The sequence below is a fragment of the Plecotus auritus genome, assembly GCF_963455305.1.
Source record: "Plecotus auritus genome assembly, chromosome: 14".
NCBI classification, from domain to species: Eukaryota; Metazoa; Chordata; class Mammalia; order Chiroptera; family Vespertilionidae; genus Plecotus; species Plecotus auritus.
Window position 1 is genome coordinate 8326214 of NC_137780.1, and position 27983 is coordinate 8354196.

Below are 27983 nucleotides of genomic sequence, written 5' to 3' on the forward strand. Positions count from 1 at the left end.
AGTTCCGGGGGCACCTGCCTAGACTCCCGGCACTGGTGGTGACAGCCCCATGGACCACGTCCCAAAGTCACACTTGGCTGGTCAAGCTCACCCGGCGTCCAGCCACAGTTCTACCAACTTGGCACCCCTCCCCCAGGCACAAGCCCTCCCCCCCGCCCCCAGGTCATGCTCTCTGTGCCCTTCCGGGAGCTCACCTGGGGCTTGAGGAGAAAAGCCACGTGACATCCCAGCCTTGTTTGGGGAGCTATTTAATTTCCATTGCGTGCCCCACACATGCGGTCACAAAACCTTCTAGAACATTCATCTCACTTGCCCACTCTTCCTCTTTCTCTTCTTTTCTCTTTCCCTAAGGGGTGACGGAGGTGAGCGCTCCAGGGAGGTGAATAAAGAGGAAGGAGAAAGAATTATTCCACAATCATAGTTAAACACGGACTCCTCAGACGCCTGTCGGGTAGGTGGCTTCCGGAAGTCCGACTCAGGCATGGAGACTGTATTTTTTTGCCTTGAGCCTCAGGACACTGGAAGCATCGAGACACAAGGAACTCCACAAGAGCAAAGATTCGGAAATCAGAGATCGCAAGAAAACGCGGAGGCGGCAGCTCCGAAACACGGTACGTCAAGGGGTGGCATTTCCGAGGACAGCTTTTCGAGGCACCCGCTCTCCGGGACCTGGGGTTCCCATTACTGGTCCAGCAGGTACACGGTGTCTCCCACTCTGATTGTCCCTGGGTTTTCCGGAACCAAGTACTGTCCAAAGAGAGGCACTTTTCCATACAATTTTTGCTGAGAAGGGTCACACAGGCGGTAACTACAGTAGGAGAGAGACCATGATGAGTGACAGCCACACAGAAGCCAGAGCTCAAGCCATACCTGGTTTCCTCTCAGCTGAGGTGAGAATCAACCCCACAGGGCCACGTGGCCCAGCTCCAGAGAGCGCCCCCCAGTGCGCACACCGCAGAAGTGCAAGCAGTGGCCACATCCCCGCATCTTTTCTCCGGGTAACGTTCCCTGTACTTGGTATGCTTAGACATCCGTCATCACCTTCCTTCTCCCAGACACCCCTCCTTCTGACTCCTCATGTCTGGCAGCAGAACCACCATCCCACCTGTCACTCGGAGCCCATCCCTCCCACCTTTGCCCTGGCTGACCAGCGCTTGTCCACGGTGGCCAAGTCCTCAGTCCTTCCCGCACCCCACCGTTTGAACTTGTCTCCTTTTCTCCCCCAATCACAAGCTTGCTTCCAGCATGCTCGGACCATGGGGCTAACTCTTACCTAGCCCCTCTTCCTCCCTCTCTTTCCCCCTCTCTTCCAATTCATCGCTAGGGGTGGGCAAACTTTTTGACTCGAGGGCCACAATGGGTTCTTAAACTGGACCGGAGGGCCAGAACAAAAGCATGGATGGAGTGTTTGTGTGAACTAATATAAATTCAAAGTAAAGGAGCGGAGGGGAGAGCAACAGAACCGGATAGAACAGCCGGATCCGGCCCGCGGGCCGTAGTTTGCCCACGGCTGCACTGGACTGTATTACTTTAGTAAGTTTGCTCTGGTCTGATCATTGTGGGCTGGGAAGCGTCCAATGGCTCGCCAGCGCCTGAAGAAGCCCGTTCCCACTCTTCAGTCTAGTGTGCCACTGCCTCTACCTGCCCTCGCCAGCCTTTTCACACCTGTCCCCCTCTGCCCCTTCCATGCCCCTCGGCGGCACTGCCCGGGAACCCTCCATGTCCTGTCCCCTCTGCATTTTACTGGTTTGGTGATTTTTCTGAAATTCCTGCAGGATGCCCCAGCTCCCCGTGCATTCAAATTCTCCCTCATCCTCAAGGCCCAGCTCCATGGCCCACCCCCCAGGGAAGAAGTCCAGGATCTCCCACCGAGAGTAACCGCCTCTCCGCATCTTTCTCCACCTGCCCCTCCAGCACCCACATGCCTGGTAGGGTAGTTTGGGGCACCTGTCTCTGTTCTACAATATGGGGAGTCCCTGGAGGCAAGGAACTGTGTCCAAGGCCTTTCAGCTACTCCCACCAGCGTGGGCCCAATGTCACCGGCGTCCCACAATAGTTTGCGGGACCGATGAACGTGCTGGTGAGTAAAACCTCTGTCGGCAGCAGTATGGGCATCTGTGCCAGGCAGCAGACGCAAGGGGTCCCAGGAAGAGCGAGCAGGTGCGTGGGAGTAACATGGCAAGAGTCTCCTCCTGCCCCCTCCACTCAGAGAACGTTTCCTTTCGGTATCACATAGGGAAGAAAAGGCTGCCCCGCCCCGTGGCTCAGTGGGTCAGCACTGACCTAGGAACCAGGAGGTCACGGTTCAGATTCCCGGTCAGGGCACATGCCCGGGTTTGCGGGCTTGATCCCCAGTGGGGGGCGTGCAGGAGGCAGCCGATCAGTGATTCTCTCTCATCATGGATGTTTCTATCTCTCTCTCCCTCTCCCTTCCTCTCTGAAATAAATTTAAAAAACACTTTTTTTTTTTTAAATAAAAGGGCCCTAGCTGGTTTGGCTCAGTGGACAGAGCGTAGGCTTGTGGACTGAAGGGTCCCAGGTTCGATTCTGGTCAAGGGCACGTACCTGGGTTGCGGGCTCGATCCCCAGTAGGGGGTGTGCAGGAGGCAGCCAGTCAATGATTCTCTCCCATCATGGATGTTTCTATCCCTCTTCCTCTCCGAAATCAATAAAAATGTATTAAAAAATAAAAAATAAAAGGAAAGACTAATTCCTTCTTCATCTGTTCCTGCCAGTGGATGGCCTCCCGGGGCCTCCCGGCTGATGTTTTGAACACACAGGCCCCCGTGGCCCGCCGTGGGTGGCAGCATCAGGAGGCAAGGCCAGCGGAGAGGCCTCCCTGCTGAGAACTTGTCTGGGGGGCAACACAGCCCTCGGGCACCACGAGGACACAGCGGGGAAGCAGTGTGGCTCCGAGCATCCCTCCCCTGAGCCAGGAGGGGTCTGGACACCACTGTCTGCTTCGCTTCCCATGATTTATGTCATGCGGCCCGGCCCTTCTCGGCCCGATTTATGACCACCTGCCCCAGGGAACATAAATTACTACCTCCATGGCAATTTAAATCTCATGGGCGATAGGAGAAGACACCTAGGCTGGCTGCTCTGTCTCCTGGGGGCTTAGGAGCAATTAGGGGGGTCTGGGGGCTGCAGAGAGCCTGCGGAATTTCTGGAGAGCGAGCTGGTCCCCGTGACCCCATGTGCCCACCCTGGCTCTGTGTTTGGATCAATGATCCTCTGTAAACACAGGCTCCCATGGAGGGGGAGGGGAGCACTGAAGAGTCAGAGGAGCGGCCCTGCCCTCGGGGGGCTCTGGGGAGGCTGTGCCCGCCACAGCAGGCACCTCTGACAGCCACAGGGGAGGGTGCCGGATGCCAAGGGACATGCTGGTGGCAGAGAGAACCAGACGTACAGGAAAGGATGAGGGTCAGTTCCCCCAGGGGCTTGGCTGGTGGGACACAGAACCACCCAGTTCTGCCCTGCCTGCTGCTTCATGGAGAAGAACACCCAGAGTCCGGCCGGTGTGGCTCCATGGTTGAGCGTTGACCTAGAACCAGGAGGTCACGGTTCGATTCCCGGTCAGGGCACATGCCTGAGTTGCCGGCTCGATCCCCAGTGTGGGGCGTGTAGGAGGCAGCCGACCCATGATTCTCTCTCATCATAGATGCTTCTGTCTCTCTCTCCCTCTCTCTTCTTCTCTGAAATCAATAAAAAATAAATACATATTTTTTTAAAAAAAAAGAATAGTGCAATGAATCCACAGTTATCACCCAGATTCTTTTTATCAAGATTTTGACACATTTTTTCCCCATTTTTTGTTGTTGTTAATCCTCACCTGAGGATATTTTTTCCATTGACTTTTAAAAATTTTTTATTTTAGAGAGAGTGGAAGAGAGAGGGAGGGAGAGGGAGAGAGAAAAACATCAATGTAGACACATCGATTCGTTGTCTCCTGCATGCCCCTGACTGGGGCTAAGGATTGTATGTGCCATTGACAAAGAATCGAACCTGAGACCTTTCAGTCCATGGACCGACACTCGACACCCTAACCACTGAGCACCCAGCCAGGGCTCCCATGTCATTTTTTTTTTCTTTTTGCTAAAATAATCTGCAGCCCATCCCAGACATCATGTCACTTCCCCACATACGTTAACATCTTCTTCCAAACACACAGACGTGTCTTGCATCCCCGCAATGCCATTATCACACCTAATACATTCTGGTAACATCTAATACTCGGTCCGGATTAAAATTTGCCAAAATGGCTAACCAATGTGAGTCTGTTTTTTAATTGGTTTGTTTGCATCATGAATTCTCAATGAAAAATAAAACCATGTGTGCACACAGGCACCCTGGAGACCAGCCTCCCCGCCGCCCCCCGGAGTATTTCCCAGATCCGGTCCCTAAGGCCCGTCAGCTCCAAGGCTGTATGTGTGTGTGGGGTGGTGTTTCACTGCTTCTTCTTAGAGATATTACAGCCCATTCCTACCTCTTCAGGGTCTCCAGCGGCTCCTTCCTGCTCATGACGCCCGTGTCCGGGTCCACGGTGGTTAAAACACACCTGCACACACAGACCCAGAGCATCACATGGGGACACAGGGGCCTGGTCCCGCCCCTCCCTGTCCCGGGCAGCAGCAGGAGAAGGGTCTTACCTGGAACAAGCCATCACCCTCTTCAGTTCCACGTCCCCAATAAGAAGCTTGTGCCACGAATCCTAGGGGACAGGACACAAAGGTCACGTGAGCACTCCGGAGTCCTCGCCCCGACGTGTCCCTCGCATCAAAGATGGCAGAGTTTACATCAGTCCCGTGAAGACACACACCTTCCTGCCCCTCTCTCTGCCTTTCATGTGTCAGTTCATTCACCTGAAATGAAGTGCTCCCTTTCCTCTCACTTGTCCGACTGTGACTGAAACCCGCCTCCTACAGGAAGCCGCCCTGATTGATGCTGCCGGACTCAAAGGGGCGGGGAAAGAAGGGGGCAGAAGGAGTGGGGGAAAGCGAGGAGGGGGTCTGGAGAGGCTGTGTTAGATCTCTTTGTGTGCGATTGAGGTGGATTAAGACCCTTAAGTCCCTGCACATGTGAATCTGTATCTCCTCCGGCCGGATATGAACAAATCAGCAGCTGGCCCGAAAGCCTTGTTTCCTTTGCATCTGCACTGGAAGCTCCCCTATGGCTGGCCAGGATCGCCGGTGCCTACTTTTCAGGACAAATCAAATCAATGGACTGCGCGCCCTCCGACCCAGCAGGGGAGATACGACATACAAATATGAAACATTGAATAGCCAGCGTTCTTTTTAAAAGTCCCAGAGACACGGAGAAAAGGCCTTAGTAGGTCTCAGGGCATGTGCTGGTGTAGCAGTAGGAGACAGTCTTTTGGGGGTTTAGAGAGCAGATCTTCAGGCTGCTGGGGTCACGGGAGGTTGGATGGAAAAGGTGGGATCTGAACCGAGTCTTCCGGGCGGAGATTCTGAGAGGCACAAGGAAGTGTGCGGGGGACTCCAGGCGGCATTGGAAGGAAGGGCAGGGGGAGACAGGAACGTCTGATTGCAGCCTGACCTTCCTACCCTCAGAGGCAGGCCCTTGGCCTGAAGATAAAAACCCGGAGTTCAAAGGGACCTGCCTAGTACTTTGTGCATCATAACGCCAAGACAGAGCTCCACACTCAGAACTTTACCTCTAAGAGTCTACATTACTCTCTTTTTAAAAATATACTTTTATTGATTTCAGAGAGGAAGGGAGACAGAGAGAGAGAGACAGAAACATCGATGAGAGAGAATCATTGGTTTGCTGCCTCCTGCACGCCCCACACTGGGGATCGAGCCCATAACCCGGGCATGTACCCCGACAGGGAATCGAACCATGACCTCCTGGTTCATAGGTCGATGCTCAGTCACCGAGCCACACCAGATGGGCAGTGTGTATTATTCTTGGTATGTGTATTGCAGGCTTTGCTTTTAAATCATGAAACGGGCCTCTTAACTGCATATTTCGCAACAGTCCAGAAAGCTGGACGCCTCGTGTAGAGCAGTCCCAGCCTGTACTGTGTACATTTCTCCACCGGGGGTCACCAACATATAAAAACACGGAAGATCCAAAAGGAGAGAACGGAGTTCCAGGTAGGAACCCTAATTATAGCAATATTCCCAGAGACCCTTTTATGGGCAGTGAAAACTGTTAGGGCCCTAGCCGGTTTGGCTCAGTGGATAGAGCATTGGCCTGCGGACTGGAAGGTCCTGGGTTCGATTTCGGTCAGGGGCACACGCTCGGGTTGTGGGCTCCATCCCCAGTGGGGGGCGTGCAGGAGGCAGCCGATCAGTGATGCTCTCTCATCATTGATGTTTCTGTCTCCCTTTCCCTTCCTCTCTGAAATCAATAAAAATATATTTTTAAAAAACTGTTCAGAATTGATTCACAGGTAAATTAGGTAAAGAAAACAAACTGCACCATATAAGGAATCTATTTGGCAAAGGGGACGAACAGGAGAAACTATTGGTCGTTCAGTGCACACTACAGGCCCAGAGCTGTGTTAAACTCTGGTGAAGAGCTCATGAAAGCCCTCCTCTCCAGACACAGGGCCTGCAGGTGATCAGAGACAACGTTTCAGAGGAGGGGGCTGGTAATCTGGCGTTTAAAGAAGGCCAGGGGTGCCCTGACCAGGTAGCGCAGTTGATTAGAGCGCTGTGCCAATGTACCAAGGTTGCAGGTTCGATCCCCGGTCAGGGCACGTACAAGATCAACCAATGAATGCATAACTAAGTAGAACCACAAATCAACATCTCTCTCTCTCTCTCTCTTTTTCCTAAAATGAATCAATAAAAACATTAAAAGCCCTGGCTGGTTTGGCTCAGTGGATAGAGTGTCGGCCTGCGGACTGAAGGGTCCCAGGTTTGATTCCAGTCAAGGGCACATGCCCAGGTTTCGGGCTTGGTCCCCAGTGTGGGGCGTGCAGGAGGCAGCCAATCAATGATTGCTGTTTCTATCTCTCTCCCTCTTCCTTCCTCTCGGAAGTCAATAAAAATATATTTTAAAAAATTAAAAAAAAAACATTAAAAAAATAAAAAGGTCAGGTCAGGGGGTTCTAAGTGGGGCAAGGGGCTAGATTCGAGGTGACCAGCAGGGAAGTGAAGGGGTGAAGGAGTGAGCCACAGAGATGTGTGAGGGAAGCTATGTCCGGCAGAAGCACCAGCAAGTGCAAAGGTCCGGGGTGGGAAGGAGGCCAGTGTGGCTGGTGCAGAGACAGAGAGGAGAGGAGAGGGGGAGGGCAGGGAGCCCTGGAGCTGGCCGGGTGCGGGATCACACAGGGCCCCTCAGGCACCGTAACGATGCCATGTGCTCCCTGAAGAGAGATGGGAAATGAGGAGAGAGCTGAGGAGGAGAGTGACAGGGCTGTGACTTACGGGCGTCCTCTGACCATGTTCGATGGTGGCGTTGGTCATGGTAGAAGCAGGAAGACCAGTATCTGAGAGAGGATGGTGACATGGCCCGGGGAGGGAGAGGAGGAGAACGGGAGGAGGACAATGCCACCAGGATTTGTCCACCATTTGAATGTGGGACATGAGAGAGAGAGAGAGAGAGAGAGAGAGAGAAGAAAAAAGGGGGGGTTCCCAGTTTGGGGCCTGAGCAAGTACATGGGAGTCGGTATATGGGAGTCAGAACCGCCAGGAACTGAGACGGGCCAGGCTGGGCGGAGCAGGCACTGGGGAAAACTCAGCTTCGGTCTCGGACATCCTGACGTTGAGATTAGCGTCCACGTGGAATTATGCAGAAGGCAGCAAGGATATTCGTTAGGGGTCCGCAGGGTGGAGAAGGGTCCGCAGAACAGGCCAGAAGTATGAGGAGAGACAGAGGCTGCTACACACCGCATGTGTGTGTCCTCCCAGATTCTGATGTAAAAACTGAGCCTCCAGCAGCTGTGGTGGGAAGTCCAGTCTTCCCCAAGAGGCCATCGACCAACCAGCAAAGCACCTTCAACCAGACAGGAGCACGCCCCGTCCCTGTCCCATGGTCCCCAAGCCCCACCTGCTCTCTGCTAAGGAAACGTGGCTCAGAAACCCGTCTGCTTCCTGGGAATTCTCCTAGGATACCTCAGCCCCGGAACTGCTCCCCAAAGCACATCTCTGCCTTGTCTATATCTGTGACCCCGCCCAACACTGATCGGGTGCACGGGAAATAAAAAAAAAAAATGAACTGCTGTGTCGTGCAGGGCCAATAAATAATGCATCTTTAGAAATAATCTAATGTCATTTCAAAGACTCTCAGACCTTTAAAAAGATTTAAATCCAAGGAAAAAGGCAAGGAAGGCTCGCGTTACCTCTGCATAGACGCCACAGCCCGAAATGACGATATTGGGCCTGAAGTTCATTGCCTTCACTTTCTTCTCCAGCCTGGAGTTGAGATCCGCCAGCGAAGCCTCAGACAGTATCAGGAGTGGGCTGATGTCAGAGTAAGCGATCTGATGAAGAGACAAATTGTTATTACACAAAGGATTTGTCAGAGGTCAGGCGGGTCTGGTCCTTGGAACCCTCTCTACTCCCTCCCCCAATCTCTTTAAATATTTCTCTAGTTCTTTTTAAATGTATTTTTATTGATCTCAGAGAAGAAGGGAGAGAGAGAGAGAGAAACATCAAGTGCATCAATGATGAGAGAATCACTGATGGGCTGCCTCCTGCACACCTCCCGCTGGGGATCGAGCCTTAGACCCGGGCATGTGTCCTGACTGGGAAGCGAACCGAGACCTCCTGGCTCATAGGTCGACGCTCAACCATTGAGCCATGCAGGCCGGGCCTTTTTATAGGAAAGTCACAGTGATTTGGAAGGCCTTGCAGATAACGGGAATTATATGATGGAGTGAAGTGGACATGACCTTGGGCTCTTGGAGCTGCCCATGGGCAAGTGCCCTTGGGGAAGTCACTCCAGCTTTTCAAGCCTCTAGTTTCTCACGGTTAATATGTTAACTGATACTAAGGCGGTTGGGCTCGATGACCTCATTGTGTGTGAATAAAAAATCATTCACTGATTCCACGGATATTTACTTATGCAACCTGCACATCGGTGTTAAAGACTCTTGCTGGCCCTAGCCGGTTTGGCTCAGCGGACAGAGCATCAGCCTGCGGACTGAAGGGTCCTGGGTTCAATTCCGGTCAAGGGCACATGCCCAGATTGCGGGCTCGGTCCCCAGTAGGAGGCCTGCAGGAGGCAGCCGATCACTGATTCTCTCTCATCATTGATGTTTCTATCTCTCTCTCCCTCTCTCTTCCTCTCGGAAATCAATTAAAAAAAAAAATAAGACTCTTGCTGACCATGACTTGTTGAATGGCCCTAGTAATTGAACTACACAACAGTGTGCTCCCAACCCCACTGTTACAATGACTCCGTGCAACCTGGCTCCTGGAAGAGCCGGTGTCGTCATTGTAAGTCTGTGGATTGTCAGACACACACCTATGTGCCCCACGGTGATCTGACCCCAACTGCAAACTGTAAAAAGGCCGGACTCAGAGCATTAGCCTGCGGACTGAAGGGCCCCGGGTTCAATTCCGGTCAAGGGTATGTACCGTGGTTGTAGGGTCCTCCCTGGCCCGGGCCCTGGTTGGGGTGCATGTAGAAGGCAACCAATCGATGTGTTTCTCTCACATCGATGTTTCTCTCTGTCTTCCCTTTTCTCTTCCACTCTCTCTAAAAATCAATGGGAAAACATCCTCGGGTGAGGATTTAAAAAAAATAATAAGCCCTGGCTGGTTTGGCTCAGTGGATAGAGCGTCAGGCTGCGGACTGAAGGGTCCTGGGTTCGATTCCGGTCAAGGGCATGTATCTTGGTTGCGGGCACATCCCCAGTGGGGAGTGTGCAGGAGGCAGCTGATTGATGTTTCTCTCTCATCGATGTTTCTAACTCTCTCTCCCTCTCCCTTCCTCTCTGTAAAAAGTCAATAAAATATATTTAAAAAATAAAATAAAATAAAAATAGTAATAAAAGGCCAGACGGATGCAGCCACAGAATGGAGCAGCAGTTACTGCCGCAGAGCAGGTCTGGAACCTGGGAGCACCAGCGGGCTTATGTAAACAGCAAGGTGGTGCTCCTGGCCAAAAATGCAAGCATCTCCCCCAAATCAGCAAACTCAGATGATGCCCCCAAATGATCGGCTGCATTTTTGCTGACTGCAATCACCTGGGGGCGGGGGCGGAGGGCACCCGCCTGGGGGTGGCCACTCACCTTCGGGGGAGAGGGGCCACTGGGCAAAACCACAGCGCTGAGCTCAGCAGACATGCGCCCTGCCCAATGGGCTCTCAGCTCCGAGGAAGCCTGCCTTCCATCGGTCACCCGAGGGCCAAAGCCAAGGGCGCTCTCTCACCTGGTCTGTGGGCCGGAACGCGTCCTTCATCTGGTGGGGCTTTCTCGGTGGCATGTGAGGCTCGAAGTGCACCAGGCGGTAGGGCTGGGTCTTCAGGAAGCTGGTGATCCACTGGGCCGCCGCCTCGCCACAGTCCCGGCCTTGGATCTCCAGGTCGTGCACCCTGCAGGGGGTGGCAGGAGCCAAGAGTGGGCCTGGCTTTGCAAATCTGGGGACCTTTCCATGCCCCACCCATATCAGGAGACATGATGTTAGCCTGTCCCTGCTTCTGTGAATACCCAGTTTTCCCAAAACCATTTCTCAAAGAGACTGTCCTTTCCCCAGCGATGATTCTTGGCTCTTTCGTCAAATATTAATCGACTTTGTAGGCGTGGGTTTATTTCTGGGCTCTCAATTCTGTTCCGTTGATCTGCTGTCTAGTATTTTTATGCCGGTAATGCTTTGATTATTGTAGCTTTGTAGTATGGTTTGAAATCAGGAAGTGGGATGCCTCCGGCTTTGTTCTTTTTTTCCCCCCTCAAGATGGTACTTTGTGGTTCTATGCAAATTTTAGGATTGTAGTCTTCTATTTCTGTGGCAAATGCCATTGGAATTTGGGTAGGGATTGCACTGAATTTGTAGATGACTTTGGGTCGCATGGACCAGCGGATTCTTGACATCTTTGCCCTGAGAGGCTGAGCATTTCTCATTTGCAATTTCCAAACAGGTTCCTGTTTAGTCTTTGGGGCAGGGGCCAAAGCCTATACGGGATCCTGCAGAACGTTTTCACGCCATTGCAAATGGGTTAAAAGTTAAGTGATAAAATTTTTCACCACGAAGAAGTATACGTAACGATCTAACTGTGGCAGACAAACAGGAGCCAGGATAGAGACAGACGTGAAATACAAATTGCAATAGGCATATTAAAAATGCACATTAAATCAACATGAAATCCCCATTTCCCCCATACAAATGGCAAAATATCTTTGACCATATGGTCAGAATGTAATTGGAGAGATATGCCCAATACATTGCTCATGGCTATATAGCTGGTATAACCATTCTGCAAAAGAATATATCAAAAGCTCAATAGCTTTTGATTCTAACAAAACCACTGCTAAATTTCCCCCCCTAAGGAAATAATAAGAGATATTAACAAAGACTTATCTATAATAATAAAAGCATAATATGCTAATGAGACTGGACAGCCAAACGACCTTCCGGACGTCCTTCAAGATGTCCTTCGGGACGACCTTCCGGACAAAGCCAGGGCTGAGAGAGCCAAAGCAAGCCATCGCGGCTGCGAGGGCCGAGCCCCTTACGCAAATTTCGTGCATCGGGCCTCTAGGCCAGTGGTCGGCAAACTCATTAGTCAACAGAGCCAAATATCAACAGTACAACGATTGAAATTTCTTTGGAGAGCCGAAAACCGACTTCTGCGCGTGGGTCACGAAGTTTCAATCGCACTGTCCATGCGCACCCGCACGTGGTATGTTGTGGAAGAGCCACACTCAAGGGGCCAAAGAGCCGCATGTGGCTCGCGAGCCGCAGTTTGCCGACCCCTGCTCTAGTGAAAAGATATTTATCACATTCTTCCTCAGACCTGGAAAAAAATTAAAACATTTCAAATGTCTAAAAGTAGGGACGTATTAAAATGCAGAGACAACACCCACAGAAGGAAACGTTTTACCAACATAAAAAAATTGTATTTTAGAAGATTTTTTTAACGATATAAGAAAATATTTATCAACTTAAGTATATAACAGTATTCAAGACTCTAATTTTTTTTGAATCATTTCAATTTGGTTTTAAAAATATTAGCCATAGAAACAGAAAGGAAATATGGCAAAATACTAACTATGGTTATTTCAGATGGGTTTTGTTTTCCTTTTTTCTTTTTGGTATTTTCCAATTTTCCAACTATGAGTATATATTTGTTTTACAATCAGAATAAAACACCAATTATAATAGAAGCATAGTATTATGTTTAAAACTCCAGGATATTCTAAAAATTATATTGGTTATGTAACTGGTTGCATTCTATGAACTTTTGGGGGTCTTTGGACCTTCTGCAGCTAACTACATTTTTTGATGTGACACGCTCTACAATATGGATTACCTTTAGCATTTCTAGTTTAAAATGCAGCAACTGGAACAAAAGTGTAATGAGACCACATTTTAATTTTCCCCACAAGAGGATTAAAAAATTAACTCTATGCCTGATTTCTCAGAAGCAATGCTCGTTTCCCCGGAATCACTGCTTCCTGTCGCCCCTCTGATGTTGGGGGGAAGAGGGGATCCTGGCTGACTCTCCCGCTCACTGGGACTCCGACCCCCGATGACTGCAGGTCCCAGCTGCCTGTTTCTATTCTGGAACCTCCTTTTATTAGACCTGAGTATCACGGGTCACAGAGCCACTTGTGACTCTCCCCTATCTCACACTGGGACTGCATCTCTGGGTCATCTTTCCAGGCAGAGTAGGGCAAGTCCAAGGCCATCCCTAGATCTACGCTCACCTCTTCCAGGCCCCTCTCCCCAGTCACTCCCACCCCACGCTGGTCCTTTAGCCTCTGGGGGTGTCACCTGTCCCTCGCTGACAGGTCAATATGCCTTTGTCCCCAGGTGTTCCAACACGGGACTTCTATGGCCATCAACCCCACAGGAACCCACGTTTCTGAAACTTCATGATCCCGAGGACTTGGAATCCATAGCTAATTGCTAACCACCTTTCTCAGGATTCTCTCCAAAATGCGAACTTTCTCGAAACACTCACGCCAGGGCTAAGAACGGCCATCAGCTTACCTGCACTTGAGCACGGGGTTGGTGGCGGGCGTCTCGATGGGCAGCAGCAGGTCCTGCATGTAGGCTGCACTGAGGGTCAGGGTGTCCCCCTCGCAGGTCAGGGACACCAGGACCAGGCGCGGCTCCTGGCGAGCAGTCACCATGTTCCCCGCCTCGTTGATCACCAGCCAAAACCTGCCATTTGCAAAAGACAAGATGTGGCCCTAACCGGTTTGGCTCAGTGGATAGAGCGTCGGCCTGTGGACTGAAGGGTCCCAGGTTCGATTCCGGTCAAGGGCATGTACCTTGGTTGCGGGCACATCCCCAGTAGGAGGTGTGCAGGAGGCAGCTGATCGATGTTTCTCTCTCATCGATGTTTCTCTCTATCCCTCTCCCTTCCTCTCTGTAAAAAATCAATAAAATATATATTTTTAAAAAAAGACAAGATGTATATGGACCGCCATGACAGGCTGCCCATCTGTAGGGCCTCCAGTCATGCACTGTCACCCTGTTGGCCTGCTGTGTGAGTGACTGTGTGTGTCTGTCTGTCTTTCTACAGGACATTTCTGAGCTCCTTGATGGATGGCAGAGAAATCAGAGATGTGAATTATATTTTCATCTCAAATGAAAGTCTGATCACTTTCATTCAACCTGCCCCAAGGAAATGACAACAATATATTCCCCAGAAAGACCTCAAGGCCCGCAGAGCCTGACACACAGTAGGACTCCTGCCCGCTGAGGTACCAAGGCTCTTGCTATGTTGTTCACAGAGCTTGGAGTTCAGCTGACCACATTCAATGCCATGTACGCCTTGCCAAAGCCACGCTCCCCTTTTAAAAAAAGATAATGTTTCTGTATTCAGAACTGTGAATTCCGCAATTTACCGGAAGGTCTATTGTTATATGGACCATGGTATTTCTGGCCAGTACTCCTGGTCTAGAGGTACTTCCCAGAAAGAGAGGAAAAAAAAAAAAAAAAGGAGAAATAAGAGCAACAGAAAGAATCGTTTCCACAGAAAAACCATGCAATTGTTTAAGTTGCCTCGCAGCTCCCAAGGGAGCTAAACATAATGATGTTTGGGTGATTTCGGTTCACACTGGATCGGATGATTACCATTGCAGAGGTGAGCTTTTGCTATGGGGATCTGTAGAACTAAGAAGAAAATATGGCCCTAACCGGTTTGGCTCAGTGGATAGAATGTTGGCCTGTGGACTGAAGGATCCCAGGTTCGATTCCAGTCAAGGGCATGTACCTTGGCTGGGGGCTCAATCCCCCAGTAGGGGGTGTGCAGGAGGCAGCTGATCAATGTCTCTCTCTCATTGACGTTTCTAACTCACTATCTCTCCCTTCTTCTCTGTAAAATAAATCTAAAATATAAAAGCCTAATATACAAATTGTCCTCACAGGAGTTCAACAGGGAGACCAGGAGTTCAATTGCTTGCTATGATGAGCGCTGACCACCAGGGGGCGGCATGGAATGACGGAAGGCCCCTGCCAGCAGCCGGAAGGAAGGCCCTGGCTGGCAGGTGGAAGGCCCTGATTGGCCCTGATCGCCGGCCAGGCCTAGGGACCCTACCCGTGCACGATATTCGTGCACTGGGCCTCTAGTATATATATATATATGAAAATATGGCAGGTACTTTGGGTCATCACCCCCAGCCAGTCGTCGGGGTTGAGGTGTGCAGCTACATTAGAAGAAGGTCAATGTAAGCTCTTCCCTGAACTACCCTTTCATCAGCCCCTCACCCTGGATGTGGACAGGGGTCCGCCCTGGGCCAAGTCCTTGGTTCCAAGCACATGAATATTCTTTCTAGTAATCCTTCCTAGTAGCCATGGTGTCTGATCTTTCTCAAGTACAAATCTGATCCCGTTGCCCCCTAACTCTGCAGCCAGGCAGGTGTGCTCAATCCCCGTGCCCTCACACCTGCCTGCCTCTTTCTTTTTAATTTTTTATTGCAGTTTAATCTATAGAACATGAAATACCCGGCATACTCTTGGGTATTCACCCGAAAGAACTGGAAACAGGGACTCAGAGACGTGTACGCCGATGTTCACAGCAGCATTCTTTACCCACGATGCCAAAGGGTGGAAGCAACCCAGTGTCCATCAATAGGGAATGAATGTTTCTTCAAATGTGATTTTAAGCATTTTTAAGTGCCCAACTCAGTGGCATTAAGTACATTCACAGCGGTATGCAACCACCACCACTATAGATTTCCAAAACCTTTTGATCATCTCAGACAGACACTGTACCCATGAAGCAACAACTCCCCATTACCCTCTCCCCCCAAACCCTGGTAACCTCTCACCCATTTCTATGAATTTGCCTGTTCTCCATACTTCATGTAAATGGACTCATGTAGTATTTTTTCTTGTGTCTGTCTTACTTCACTTAATATAATGTTCTCAAGATGTACCTACCAGGGGTCCTCAAACTACGGCCCGCGGGCCACATGCGGCCCGCCGAGGACATTTATCCGGCCCACCGGGTGCCGCTGCCTGTCCTGCTTAGCAGCCGACGCGTCCCGGGCCAGCAGTGCGCATAGGAATTTGTTCATAGTTTTTTTTTTAAACTATAGTCCGGCCCTCCAACGGTCTGAGGGACAGTGAACTGGCCCCCGTTTAAAAAGTTTGAGGACCCCTGAATAGCACGTATCAGAACGTCATTCCTTCTTTGGCTGAGTAATATTCCCTTGTGTGTACACGCCACATGGTGTCGACCCGCTCACCTGATGATGGAAACTGGGTTGATTCCACCTTCTGGCCGTTGTGTATAACGCTGCAATGACACTGGTGTACAGTGTTGATCCAAGCCCCCGTTCTCTAGCCTTCCATCGCCACCCCCCTCTTGCCCCCCGCATACCTGTCCCCTCAAGCCCAGGGTCTTTCCCCAGCTTATCCCCTCTTTCTAGAATGTCCGTCTCCCACCCGCCTTGCTGGGAAAATTCATCATCATTTTTACATTTTCAGCTCAAGCGATGATGTCGTTCCTGACCTCCCCAAACGGTTCCTGTTGCCCCTTCCTGTGTGTCCTGGAACTTGTCACACTGAGGCAGCTGTCACATAGGACTGTGCATCTCTGGGTCACATTTCTTGGCAGCAGGACAATGAAGAATGTACCCCAGTGTCTGGTACAAATGCCAGCTCTTATGATTGCCCATTGTACTATGAGCTCAGTACATCTATTTTCAACTGATACAGTGAAATGGCAATGCCCTTGGCCTCTGGCCTACAGAATCAATCCTACCACCCTCCGGAGTCCTCCGTGCAAACCGTGGGATAGCTGGGACTGCTGGCTTCCTCCTTGAAGCCAAGATGCATGACTCACCTTTCCAAGGTGTCACGATGCCCTCTATCGGGAGCAGGAAGAAAGTTACAGGCCCTCAGCCCTGTGTTACCCACAGAAGCTGTGAGGGCAGCTCCGGGAGGAAGGAGTTTGAGGTGCAGACTTATAATGAGGCCGGGGATGGCCTGAAGCCAGACCCCGAGGAGGACAAAGCCACTTGCTCTGGGCCTTTGCAGCCTTCGCTGAACCCCAGGAGTTCACATCACTGAACCCCAGGAATTCCCAGGGATTGTGCCTACCCCATAGGGCATGGATAGAACCACTATTCTACACGCACCAGGGCGCAAGGGACCCAGAGTCCTACCTGCACTGCACGTGGCTCGGAACCGGGTTCTTAACCCATAAAAATCAGCTTGAGAGAATTAGGGGGAATATTAGCTCAGCACATGTGTGTCTTTTAACTGATACAGTAAAAAGACAATGCAATGGCGCTTTTTAAGCTGCAAGAAACCTGAGCTTCCCGTTTCCATCCTATCCTGTGGCCAGCCTGGGTGCGCTCTTTGAATGGGGCTGGGAGATGGCTCCAAGTTGCCCCAAGTTCTCAAGAGACAGAAAAAATAGGGAGGCGGGGGCGGGGGGAGGGGGGGCAATCCTGGCTCAGGGCTTCTGCTAGACAAGCCTGGGGACCGATGCCACACCTCAGCAGGAGCGCAAGATGCGCAAGGGCCCTTGGGAGGTGGAAAGCCAGCCAGCCCGGGACAGCAGGTGCCAGCCCTGGGTGCTCGGCTCCAGGTGATGCAACCCTTTCTCTTTTCCTTGTCCCACCCACACTCGGTTACTGGAAGGGCCTGTGAGCGACCCTGCACCCTCCCACGCCCACCCCATCCCCAGCAGGTCCCCGCTGCCCATCCCCATCCCCACCTCGCGGAGCCAGCTGGTACCTGTCCCGCAGGTGGCCGCTGCGCAGCCCCAGGGCGGTGCACTCGGCCTCGCTCACCGCCACCCCCTTGCAGGACTTGACCGGGTAGATCCACAGCTGCGCCACGGTGCCCACCTGCCGCCGCCGGCGCCCCATGCGCCGCACCCGGCGCCAGAGGACCTTCCCCAGCGCCACGGCGCCCAGACCCAGGCCCAGCGCCACGGCGCCCAGGCCCAGGCCCAGCGCGGCCGTCCCGAGCCAGGAGGGCCTGGGCGGCTCGGGGAGGCGCAGCACCCGCACGCAGAGGTGGTTCGGCGCCGAGGAGCCCATGGCCCAGCGGCTGCAGGCGGCGGGCGTGCGGGGAGCGGGCCCGGTTACCGCGCGCGTGGGAGGAGCGGGCCGGGTCACCGCGGTCACGTGCGCACCAGCCCCAGCTTGGGGGGTGGGGGAGAGCAGCTGGGGTGGTGACCCTTGGACAGAGCCCTGGAGGGCAGCTCCGAAACCCCCGCCCTCCCGGCCTATCAGAGGGCCGCGTCCTCCCGAGGGGTGGGACCAGGGCGCGGGGTGGGAGCGCGGCTCAGCCTTCCGTGCCTGCGGCAGCCAGGCGCGTGACTAAGGCTACCAGCGGCCCATTGATTGATCTACATACCGTGGCCTGTTTATTCATCCTAAAATGGACCAAAAGAGAAAATGTGCAAAGCAAAGCCTGAGTTCGAGTTAGAAACCAGGCGGCGGGCAGCTCCCAGGCTTGGGGAGAGTGGGGAGCAGGTGCGCCCAGGTGTCCTCGCCACCCTCCCAGGGGCGGGAGTCTGGGAACAGATGCATCTGTCCTGTTCATTCTCCAACCTCAGGCCACCCTCTCCCTCTCCCCAAATCCAGGAACATCCCAGAACAACGCAGGGCTTTGGACCCCATATTCTCTATAGAAAAAACAGCTCTGAGACCTTAAATGTTGTGCATTTCTATTTCTCTCTCTCCCTAATTTCTCTTCGGAAATTTTAAAAAATATATTTTTTATTGATTTCAAAGAGAAAGGGAGAGAGAGAAACATCAATGATGAGAGAGAATCATTGACTGTCTGCCTCCAGCATGCCCCACACTGGGGATGGAGCCCACAACCTGGGCATGTGCCCTGATGGGGAATCTAACCGTGACCTCCCAGTTCATAGGTCGGCACTCAACCACTGAGCCACACAGGCCGGGCTCTCTTCAGAAATTTAAAGGGGAGATTTCGCTTCTCTCTGTTAATGGTGGACTTTAAAGTTAGCATGATTTTTCATCATTTCCACAATTTACTCAGGGGTATAGCGAAGTGACCACCTTCCCCTCACAGGGGAAGGGGGTTAATTTCAGTCCCAGAACCTGACACAGGAAAATGAGGGCAGGAACAGCGGCTCCTACTGGCCACTGGAGAGTCTCCTCCCAGCCACCCACCAGCCATCTCTGTCAGATGGACTGTACCCTCTGATGTCCCGTCCCCCACCAGGGACAGGAGGTAATGTTTGTGGAGTGGGACTGTGTCTCCGCCAGGCAATCGAAAGGGTGAATGGCAGTGACTGAAGTTCTAATATAAAATGAGAAAGCCCTGGAAACAGGCTCATAAATACCAAAGAAGTACAACATTTATTAATATGAAAGGAACCACAAAATTATAAGTCGGTGAATTCATTCACATATTTATTACTTCAGTGAGAATTTTTGTTGCATCATACCAAAAGGGTTCATTTCTCTGGGTCACCAAAATAAAAATGATTTGCGCCTAAAAATCTTTGGGTAACCTTCCTTCTTCCCGCTCCATTCTCAAAGTTCCAATCTTTTTTACATCCCAATTCTCTTCTTGATCACAGTTGGATTTCCAGGTGGTGTATCTGGCAGTTACACTATTATTTTTTACTGCTCAGGAGAGGCATAATTGAATATAAAAATAAGTGCCCTACTCAAGTACAACCTGATTCCATGGTGGTCGGGTCAAAAGTACATGAATGGAAGGTCCATAGGACTCAATAGCCACGTAAAACCAACGAATAGAGCCCTGGTCAGTAGCTCAGTGGTTAGAGCATCCATCCCCCGAAGGTTGTAGGTTTGATGCCCGGTGAAGGGCACATACCTGGGTTGCAAGTTCGATATCCCACCCCAGGCAGGGCGAGTTTGGGAGGCAACCAATCAATGTGTCTCTCTCACATCTATGTTTCTCTCTGCCCCTCCCTCCCTCCCTTCCACTCACTCTAAAAATCAATTGAAAATATATCCTTGTGTGAAGACCCGACTAACAGAATTTTGTGTGTTCATCTATAAAGGCACAAACCTGCTGTTCTTCATTTCGCCTACAACAGGGAATGGGAGGTAATAAAATGTAAATGCTTTGGGGAAAAATTGTGCAGCTTTTCAGCAGATTCTTTATACTTTCTTCACTCGTCAGAATTAATGTCAGAAGTGTAAGAGCTACAGTACCATTCAAAATAATTCTGTAGGTGATTTTATTCATTTAAAAAGTCTTCCTCACCTAAAATCTATATAACCTTCTTATCCCCCAAATCACCTCTAATACTTTCCTTGCATTAAGGAGCAGGAATAACTCCAAAAAGTCAAAAACGAAGATTCATTTCCAGGGCGAAGACAATCAGAGGCTGGTGATGGGATTCTCCCAGGTGGCGTTGTTATTGTAGTTAAAATCCTGATCGATGTCTCCTGGATGCTTATATCTGGAAAAATAACAAGAATCTCTGATCATTTGCTTATTTCTCCTACTGGCCATACGTAATTCAAATACCCACAAAACAGCCACTTATCAAAATGCAGGAAATAGAAACCATGTCTTTCGCCAAATCACCTTAACGGAAAAAAGTCGCCTTAAGACAGAGTCGCCCACCCAGTTCTGCCAACAGCTCAGAGCGAGGGGTGTCTCTCCCAGGACATGTGGGGGTGCAGATGGGAAGAGCCCTTTGGAGAGCAATTGGTCAAGATGCTAAAAAATAGGCCTAGACCCCATGAGTCGATAATTCCACTTTAAAAATGGAACTTACAGGAAAACACTTTATTTTAAATGCTCTGCATACGAACACATGTACTACAATATTATTTCTTAACAAAACCGGGTATAGTCCAACTGTCAAATACTGTGAGGTGATGTAATGTTATGAAGCCATCAAAAATGGCATTTGAGCCTGACCAGCATGGCTCATTGGTTGAGCATCGACCTATGAACCAGGAGGTCCCAGTTCAATTCCCGGTCAGGGCACATGCCTGGGTTGCAGGCTCGATCCCCAATGTGGGGAATGCAAGAGGCAGCTGATCAATGATTCTCTCTCATCATTGATGTTTCTCTATCTCCCTTCCTTCCTGAAATCAATAAAAATATATTTTTTAAATAACATTGGAATACATTGGAAGGCTATGAAAGTGCTTATGATACATACTTCTCTCTGTGTGTGTGTGTGTGTGTATAGATATATATATATACTGTATATCTTATAGATACATGATATATGTAAGATATATATGTATGTAAGTATAGGATGTCCCAAAAAAATATATACACACTTTGAATAATTATTAATTCCAGTGTGTTAAATCTGAAAAGAAAGAAACATCAGTTGAGCTATCTGTTGTTACAGTATGTATACATTTTTGGGGGGACTGTGTGTGTGTGTGTGTAGTATATGATATATATAGTATATCAGAGACAGAAAAAAATAAGTATGTAGCTCTTGCGGGTCGCTCACCTTAGCGGTCTTATCTGAATAATACCCCCTAGAGAGCTGGGCACACATGCCTGTCATTGGAGCGGCCCCAGCATCAGGCTCTTATACGGAATGGGAGAGTGAGATGGGCAAGTCTGGGCGGGGGAATACAGATGGCTGAGGGGATTAAAAATAAAGGGCATTTTCCAACCCCACAGGTCAGAAGGCAAGCTGCTCACTCTTCCCACAAGACGTAGAAACATCTGAACGCGAGAAAGCGTGGCCGAGACGTCAAAGCACCACCACCTTCCAAAGCAAAGCCGGCCCTTCCCCCCGTCACTCACCATCTTGTACACGGGGTCGCCCACTTTCAAGCTTCCAATTTTTTCCACCGAATAATAGATCCCAAAAAGCGGGGACGACTTGTATATTTGCTTCTCCGAAGGATTACACAGGCGGTAGCTGAAAGAAGCCGACATTCATCCTCAGGAACCAAAATGGGTTAATAACCTAAGTGCTTGCCCTGGACGGTTTGGCTCAATGGATAGAGCATCAGCCTGTGGACCAAGGGGTCCCGGGTTTGATTCCGGTCAAGGGCACGTACCTTGGTTGCAGGCTCCTCCCAGGCCTGGGGCCCTGGTCAGGGCTCATGCAGGAGGCAACCAATCGATGTGTTTCTCTTGCATCAGTATTTCTCTCTGACTTTCCCTCTCTCTTCCACTCTCTCTAAAAATCAATGGGAAAATATCCTCAGGTGAAGATTGAAAAATAAAAAATAATAATCTAAGTGCCTCTCATAGAATTCAAGCTTTCATCCCCAGGTTACTTATAAATAAGTGGCAGGCTATGGAGGTTTCTCTTTCTCACTGATGTTTCTCTCTCTCTCCTTCTCCCTCTCCTTTTCTTTCTCTCTAAAATCAATAAAAACATACTTTTTAAAAAATTGTCAAAAGCACTAAAAGATGCATCCAGAAACAAAGAGGAAGTAGCACTCACAATAACCGATACACACAAGCCAACCGGAAGGCAGAGTGAAACAGAGCACCTGCACCCACAGGTAGTTCTGGGTGGGATCATATTAAAAACACACGGGACACGTGTTCTACCTCTTCAGGGTCTCCAGGGGCTCCTTCCGGTCTATCACTCCGGTATCTGGGTCCACCGTGGTCAGAATGCACCTGTCAGGCAGGAGCCACGGGTTAGGTGACGATGAAGAACCCATGGGCGTGCCACACCCCAGGGGTCCAGTCTGGCGAGAGTCCTTACCTGGGGCAAGCCAAAACCTTTTTCATTTCTGTGCTGCCAATCCGGATTTCATCCCAGGTATCCTAGGGGAAGGGGGAACACTGTCTGTTGAATTAAGGCTTCATTCATCTTTTTTATTTTTTGATTATTTTTATTCAGATGTTTGCATAGCTCGCTCTTTACTTCATCACGGCCTCATTTTATTTTTTTATTTATTTTTAAATATATCTTTATTGATTTCAGAGAGGAAGGGAGAGGGAGAGAGAGAGATAGAAACATCGATGATGAGAGAGAATCATTGATTGGCTGCCTCCTGCACACCCCCTATTGGGGATCGAGCCTGCAACCCAGGCATCAGCTATTGGGGTACATTCATGAGCTGACCCGAATCGAACCTGGGACCCTTCAGTCCACAGGCCGACGCTCTATCCACTGAGCCAAACCGGCTAGGGCAGTGGTCGGCAAACTCATTAGTCAACAGAGCCAAATATCAACAGTACAAAGATTGAAATTTCTTTTGAGAGCCAAATTTTTTAAACTTAAACTTCTTCTAACGCCACTTCTTCAAAATAGACTCTCCCAGGCCGTGGTATTTTGTGGAAGAGCCACACTCAATGAGCCAAAGGGCCGTATGTGGCTCGCGAGCCGCAGTTTGCCAACCACCGGGGCAAGGCTTTCTTTGTCTTTAAAGCAGTTTATTCTTTGGCTGGTACCAGGCATGAAACGAAGCACAAGAAAGCAGTGCAAGAAGGCACCAAGGAATATCTCCCAAAAGGACTCAAAGGTGACTGGGGAAGGGGTTTTCCGCTCTGCCAACCCTGAAGGGTCGGAGTCGGCCCCGGTGAAAGGAGACAGCAATTCCCATTCCGATGCAGGGGCGGGGAACGTCCGGCCTGCAGGCCGTATGAGGACCTGGAACTCCTTTTTGGTCTGGCCCTGCCAAGGCTTTGGGGTGAGTTCATGAAATGTTTGGCCAACGATAGCAGGTGAATTTTCAAGTTGATCCTTTTGTATGGCCCATGAATCTACACTAATAAAAGAGTAAGATGCAAATTGACTGTACCTTCACAACGCCCACCAGCCAATCAGGAGTGAGTATGCAAAGTAACCCAACAAAGGTGGTGGGTTAATTTGCATATGCAGGCACTGAGCGGCCAGGTGTGTGGCGGGACTCAGGCATTCTGCACCGCCTCAGCTGCTCCAGGCCTCTGGGCAGCGTGGGAAGGCAGGAAGGCGGTGCTGGCAGCCAGGGGAAGGAAGGCCCATTCTTGCACGAATCTTTGTGCAATGGGCCTCTAATGATGTTATAAACATCCAAATGGCCCTTGGCAGAAAAAAGGTCGCCCCCCCCGCCCAGGCTAGTGTCTTGAACAGTATGTCTGAGTGTGATGCACAAAAACAGGGAGCCACTGACCTCCTCAAAGGCATCACAGCCTGTCACCACGATATTTGGCCGGAATTGGTCCATCTTCACTTTCTTCTCCAGCCTGGTATTCAGATCCGCCAGGGAGGCCTCGGAGATGATCAGGATCGGGCTGCAGTCCGGGTAGGCCACCTGCACCAAGAGCACGGCCCCCTCAGGCCTCGCCGCCTCCTGACATTCCCTGGGCCAACTGCAAACTAAGCGAAGTCTACAAGCAAGGCCTTGCTGGTCTGGCTCAGTGGATAGAGCATTGGCCTGTGGACTGAAGGGTCCCAGGTTCGATTCTGGTCAAGGGCACATGCCTGGGTTGTGGGCTCAATCCCCAGTAGGGGGCATGCAGGAGGCAGCCGATCCATGATTCTCTCTCATCATTGATGCTTCTCTCTCTCTCTTCCTCTCTGAAATCAATAAAATTATATATATTTTTTTAAAAGTCTAGAAGCAAAACCACCCGAGTGCAGAAGGGGAGAGGGGATGCTTCGAGCTTGGAAATGGCCAAGTCAGCTCTGCAGGCAGCAGCCAGGCTGGGGGCCAACCTCCCCTTCTAGACCCCACTTTCCTCCTTGTTCTGCACTCCAGCGCCCAACAGGTGATCCCCCTCCCACATCATCATCATCAAACAGGGGAAGCGTCTGCGGCCAGTCAGCTCTACTGGAGTAAGGCTGTCTTTCAGCTGCCACCATCCCCTCAACATGCATTTAATGAAGCACCTACTATGCGCCAGCCTTGTTCTAGGTGGGGAAATTGCAGAGAACAACGCAGGTACAAGGCCATGCACTCAAGGAGCCTGGGGATCGGGGAGCCTGGGGAGACACGCTGAGGAGCGTGTGTGCTGTTTTAAACCTTATGACACTGCAGAACCAAAGGTACGGGGTGCAGTTTCTTCACTGGAGGTGCCTTCCCGGCACCTGAGAAAACCATCCCTCGCTGCCTGTGAAAGCAGCGCTGGCTCGGGGAAAGCCTGCTTCTGAAATTTCAGGAAACCTGCATTTAGTCCCAAACGAACCTCTCACTTTCACCGCCCCACCCGTTTTCTCCTGAGAGTCACTTCCTGGCTTCTCCCTGCACAGGTGTCCCCCACATTCCATCCTCCACGCATCCCACTTCCCTCTCCATCCCCAGCACCTGCCCAGGTGGCGCCCTGGGCCAGACTACATTTTCCTGACCGGGATCCCCAGAGAGGCTCTTTGTGGGCCGATTAGGAGGCAGAAAGAGCAGGGTGGCGGGCGGGTGGGCAGGCGGAGGGAGGCGAGGGGCGGGTCTCTGGTGGCTCACCTGGTAGTCCTGCACAAAAGACGGGAAAATGTTCCTCGACGCCCTTCCCTTCATGCTCTTTTCAAACTGAACCAGCCTGAAGGCCTCCGTTTTCAAAAAGTTGGTGAACCACTGAGCTGCCTCGTCGCCACAGTCCCTGCCCTTAATGTCAAGACCAAAAATCCTACAAAGGAAATAGGAGAGACCAGGGTTACGTCCTGCATCGACAGATCCCGGGGCAGCAGGTGGGGTGCTCAGAGCACGAGACTGCCTTCCTCGGAGCTTCGGGCTGCCCAAGCTGCTGGTCCGGGGACCACAGCGATGCAGGATGCTTTTAGAAGAGGACAAGGGTGCAACTCCGCATAGAAGTCCTTCTCCTGGCACAGAAAGAGACAAACCCTGACGGCTGGCTCTTCCCGCTCCCTCCATGTTGGTATCAATCACACTTTTTGATCTTCTACATTTGTGATGCTTTGCCAACTCAGGGATTTGCTGATTCTAAAGCAAGTGCCCATCCTAGGGCTAGAGGGAGTAAGCCACTCGGCTTCCATACCCATGCCAACCAATGGAGAGCCTCAGCACCAGCCTCTGCTCCTCTTTACACCCCAAGCCGCCACCCCCTGCCCTAATCACCCAGAGCCAAGCACCAGGCTACTAGGGGCTGCCCCTATGTCCCAGAACCCACTGGAACTCTCCACACCCGCCAGTCCTAAGCCTTTGTCCTGCCTCGCAGTCCTTCCTCTGGAAATGACAGTAAAGGCTCTTGCTCACATCTTTCCTGTTCCCTCTGCCTCCTGACCAACCTGGGGCTTCCCTGCGCGGCCCTGCGCGGCTTGGGGCCCTGTGTCTAGGGACCGGCGAATATATTTTTTAAAAAAAACACCTTTCTTTGTGACAGTCATTGCCTTACCTGCGAGTCTTACCACGTCTGATTAAAACAATTCCCAGGGCCCAGCCGGCTTGGCTCAGTGGTTGAGCATCGACCTGTGAACCAGGAGGTCACGGTTCCATTCCTGGTTGGGGCACATGCCGGGGTTGCGGGCTCGATCTCCAGTGGGGGGCGTGCAGGAGGCAACCAATCAATAATTCTCTCTCATCATTGATGTCTCTCTCTCTCTCTCTCTCCCTCTCTGAAGTCAATAAAAATATATTGAAAACAATTCCCTTAAAGCAATAGCCTGCACCTGATCACACCTGATCACCGGCTAGATCCCAACTCAGTCTAGACTGCTCGTAAACACTTCCTTCACCAGTCTCGTCCCCTCCTGTGCAAAGAGAGGTTTCAGGGAGGAGCCTAGGAGGCGGGGCCTGTGTCCCCTCCTGTGCAAAGAGAGGGTTCAGGGAGGAGCCTAGGAGGCGGGGCCTGTGTCCCCTCCTGTGCAAAGAGAGGGTTCAGGGAGGAGCCTAGGAGGCGGGGCCTGTCGCAGGTCCCGGGCCCCAAGCAGAGCACCTGCAGTCGTGCACCGTGTTGGAGGAAGGCAGCTTGCTGGGCAAGACCAGCTGCTCCACGCCGGGCGCCCTGAAGACCAGGCAGTCGTCCTCGTAGGCGATGGAGACCAGGACCAGGCGGGGCTCCTGCCGGGCGGTGACCATGTGTCCGTCTTCCTTAATCACCAGCCAAAACCTGCGAGGAAACCAGCCAGGGCACACTCGGGAAACCCTCCTCCTGCCCCCACCCCCCAGGGCTGCCCTCTGCGTTTCTCTTTCATCAAACCCTCGCCCTGGGACTGGACACGGTGGGGAACGAGCCCCAGCAAGGCCGAAGCCAGGGTCCTGAAGGCCGCCTTGGAGTCCGCCTCCAGGCTGCCCCCTAGTGCCGATGGCATTTTATGTTTCTGCTGTTGTGCCCAAAGCGAAGACAGAAAGTTTGTAACCCGGTCCGACTCAGTCCTTCTGCCCAGAAGGAACTTTAACCCCTACCTACCTTCCCCAATCCGGGTCAGGCATGGACTTGACCTTCCCAGCTACAGGGTCCAAGGCAGCCCCGGGAACCCAGGTGGTAAACCTCTCTTCTCCTTCCGGAGGGGGAATGGGGGAAAGGTAACCCCCCCCCGGCCTCCCCCCACCACAACCCCAGCAGGTCCCGCGCTGACAAGCCCCCCGCCCCGCATCCTGCGCCCGCTCCGCCGTACCTGTCCCGCAGGCGGCCGCTGCGCAGCCCCAGGGCGGTGCTCTCGGCCTCGCTCACCGCCACCCCCTTGCAGGACTTGACCGGGAAGATCCACAGCTCCGCCACGGTGCCCACCTGCTGCAGCCGCCGGCGCCGCCTGGGCCGCGCGCGCCGCCAGACGATCGTGCCCAGCGCCACGGCGCCCAGGCCGAGCGCGGCCGCCCCGAGCCAGGCGGCCCCGGACAGCGCGGGGCGGCGCGTCCCGCCGAGGCGGTCCAGCAGCAGCGAGCCCGCGGCGCCCATGGCAGGAGGGGTGGCGGGCAGGGACTTGGGAGGGAGCGGGGCGCACGGGCGCTACAGGCCCGGAGGGGAGGAGCCAGACTTGACCCAACCCCTGGAGGGAGCACCGGCCGTGCGCGCGCCGGGGGGGGGGGGGCGGGGGGCCCAACCGGTTACGCGCAGGGAGGATGCGTGCGCGCACCTAGATGCGGGGACAGAGCAGGCAGCCCCGGGGGAAATCGAGGCAGAGTGAGTCCCTGGGAGGCAGTCGCGACGCTGGAAGCAAGTGGGCTAACCTCCCGCGTAATCTGGGCTGGTCACTGTCTCCCTCTTCCCTGTCCCCTGAACCCCTCACCGCCCCCTCTTCACCCCTCACACCGTCCACTTGGTTGCTTGGCGGAAAGCGATTGCGGTTTTGAGAATGGGAGACTTACAGACGAGTAGGAACTACTTTTGCTGGCAGATCCCCCAGAAAGGCAGGACTTTCTCCCCCAGCCCATTCGGTGGGAACTTCCGCTCTGCGCCCCAGGTCTGGCATCGTTTCCTGCAGCCTAAGGCCAAGCCCCAGGACGACCCTGCTGGGATCCCACAAGGCTCTCCAGGTCTGGGCAGTTCTTGCTAAATGTCAAACTGTAGCTCAGGACTCTGCAGATGCAGCCACCTGCAAAGAATCACATGGGA

At 52.0% G+C, this 27983-nt stretch overlaps 1 protein-coding gene across 3 annotated transcripts; it reads right to left on the bottom strand.

The window, feature by feature from the left end:
* Window positions 1-236: 236 nt before the first annotated feature.
* On the bottom strand, window positions 237-27838 carry LOC308238905 (mitochondrial amidoxime reducing component 2-like). Of its 3 annotated transcripts, none has more exons than XM_080651348.1 (8): window positions 27159-27414; window positions 17334-17446; window positions 13128-13301; window positions 10347-10509; window positions 8312-8452; window positions 4650-4711; window positions 4487-4558; window positions 237-808 (listed from the first exon to the last, which is right to left on the bottom strand). In XM_080651348.1, the coding sequence occupies exons 1-8, from the start codon at window positions 27324-27326 to the stop codon at window positions 682-684; spliced, it is 1020 nt and encodes a 339-aa protein (XP_080507474.1). In that variant the 5' UTR covers window positions 27327-27414; the 3' UTR covers window positions 237-681. The 3 variants fall into 3 exon arrangements, with proteins under 3 accessions (XP_080507474.1, XP_080507472.1, XP_080507473.1); XM_080651347.1 differs by lacking the exons at window positions 237-808; window positions 4487-4558; window positions 4650-4711; ... (2 more) ...; window positions 13128-13301; window positions 17334-17446 and adding exons at window positions 18910-20013; window positions 21336-21453; window positions 22098-22169; ... (2 more) ...; window positions 24935-25097; window positions 26364-26537 and having other exon boundaries at window positions 27046-27838; XM_080651346.1 differs by lacking the exon at window positions 27159-27414 and having other exon boundaries at window positions 17334-17846.
* Window positions 27839-27983: the final 145 nt, after the last annotated feature.

Excerpts from the sequence above, each read along its gene's own strand:
- LOC308238905 (XM_080651346.1), bottom strand. The coding sequence starts at position 17,641 with ATGGGCTCCTCGGCGCCGAACCACCTCTGCGTGCGGGTGCTGCGCCTC. Across the intron at positions 10,510-13,127 it reads AACCCCGTGCTCAAGTGCAG|GGTGCACGACCTGGAGATCC; the intron begins GTAAGCTGATGG and ends CACCCCCTGCAG. Across the intron at positions 4,559-4,649 it reads AGGGTGATGGCTTGTTCCAG|GTGTGTTTTAACCACCGTGG; the intron begins GTAAGACCCTTC and ends CTGTGTGTGCAG.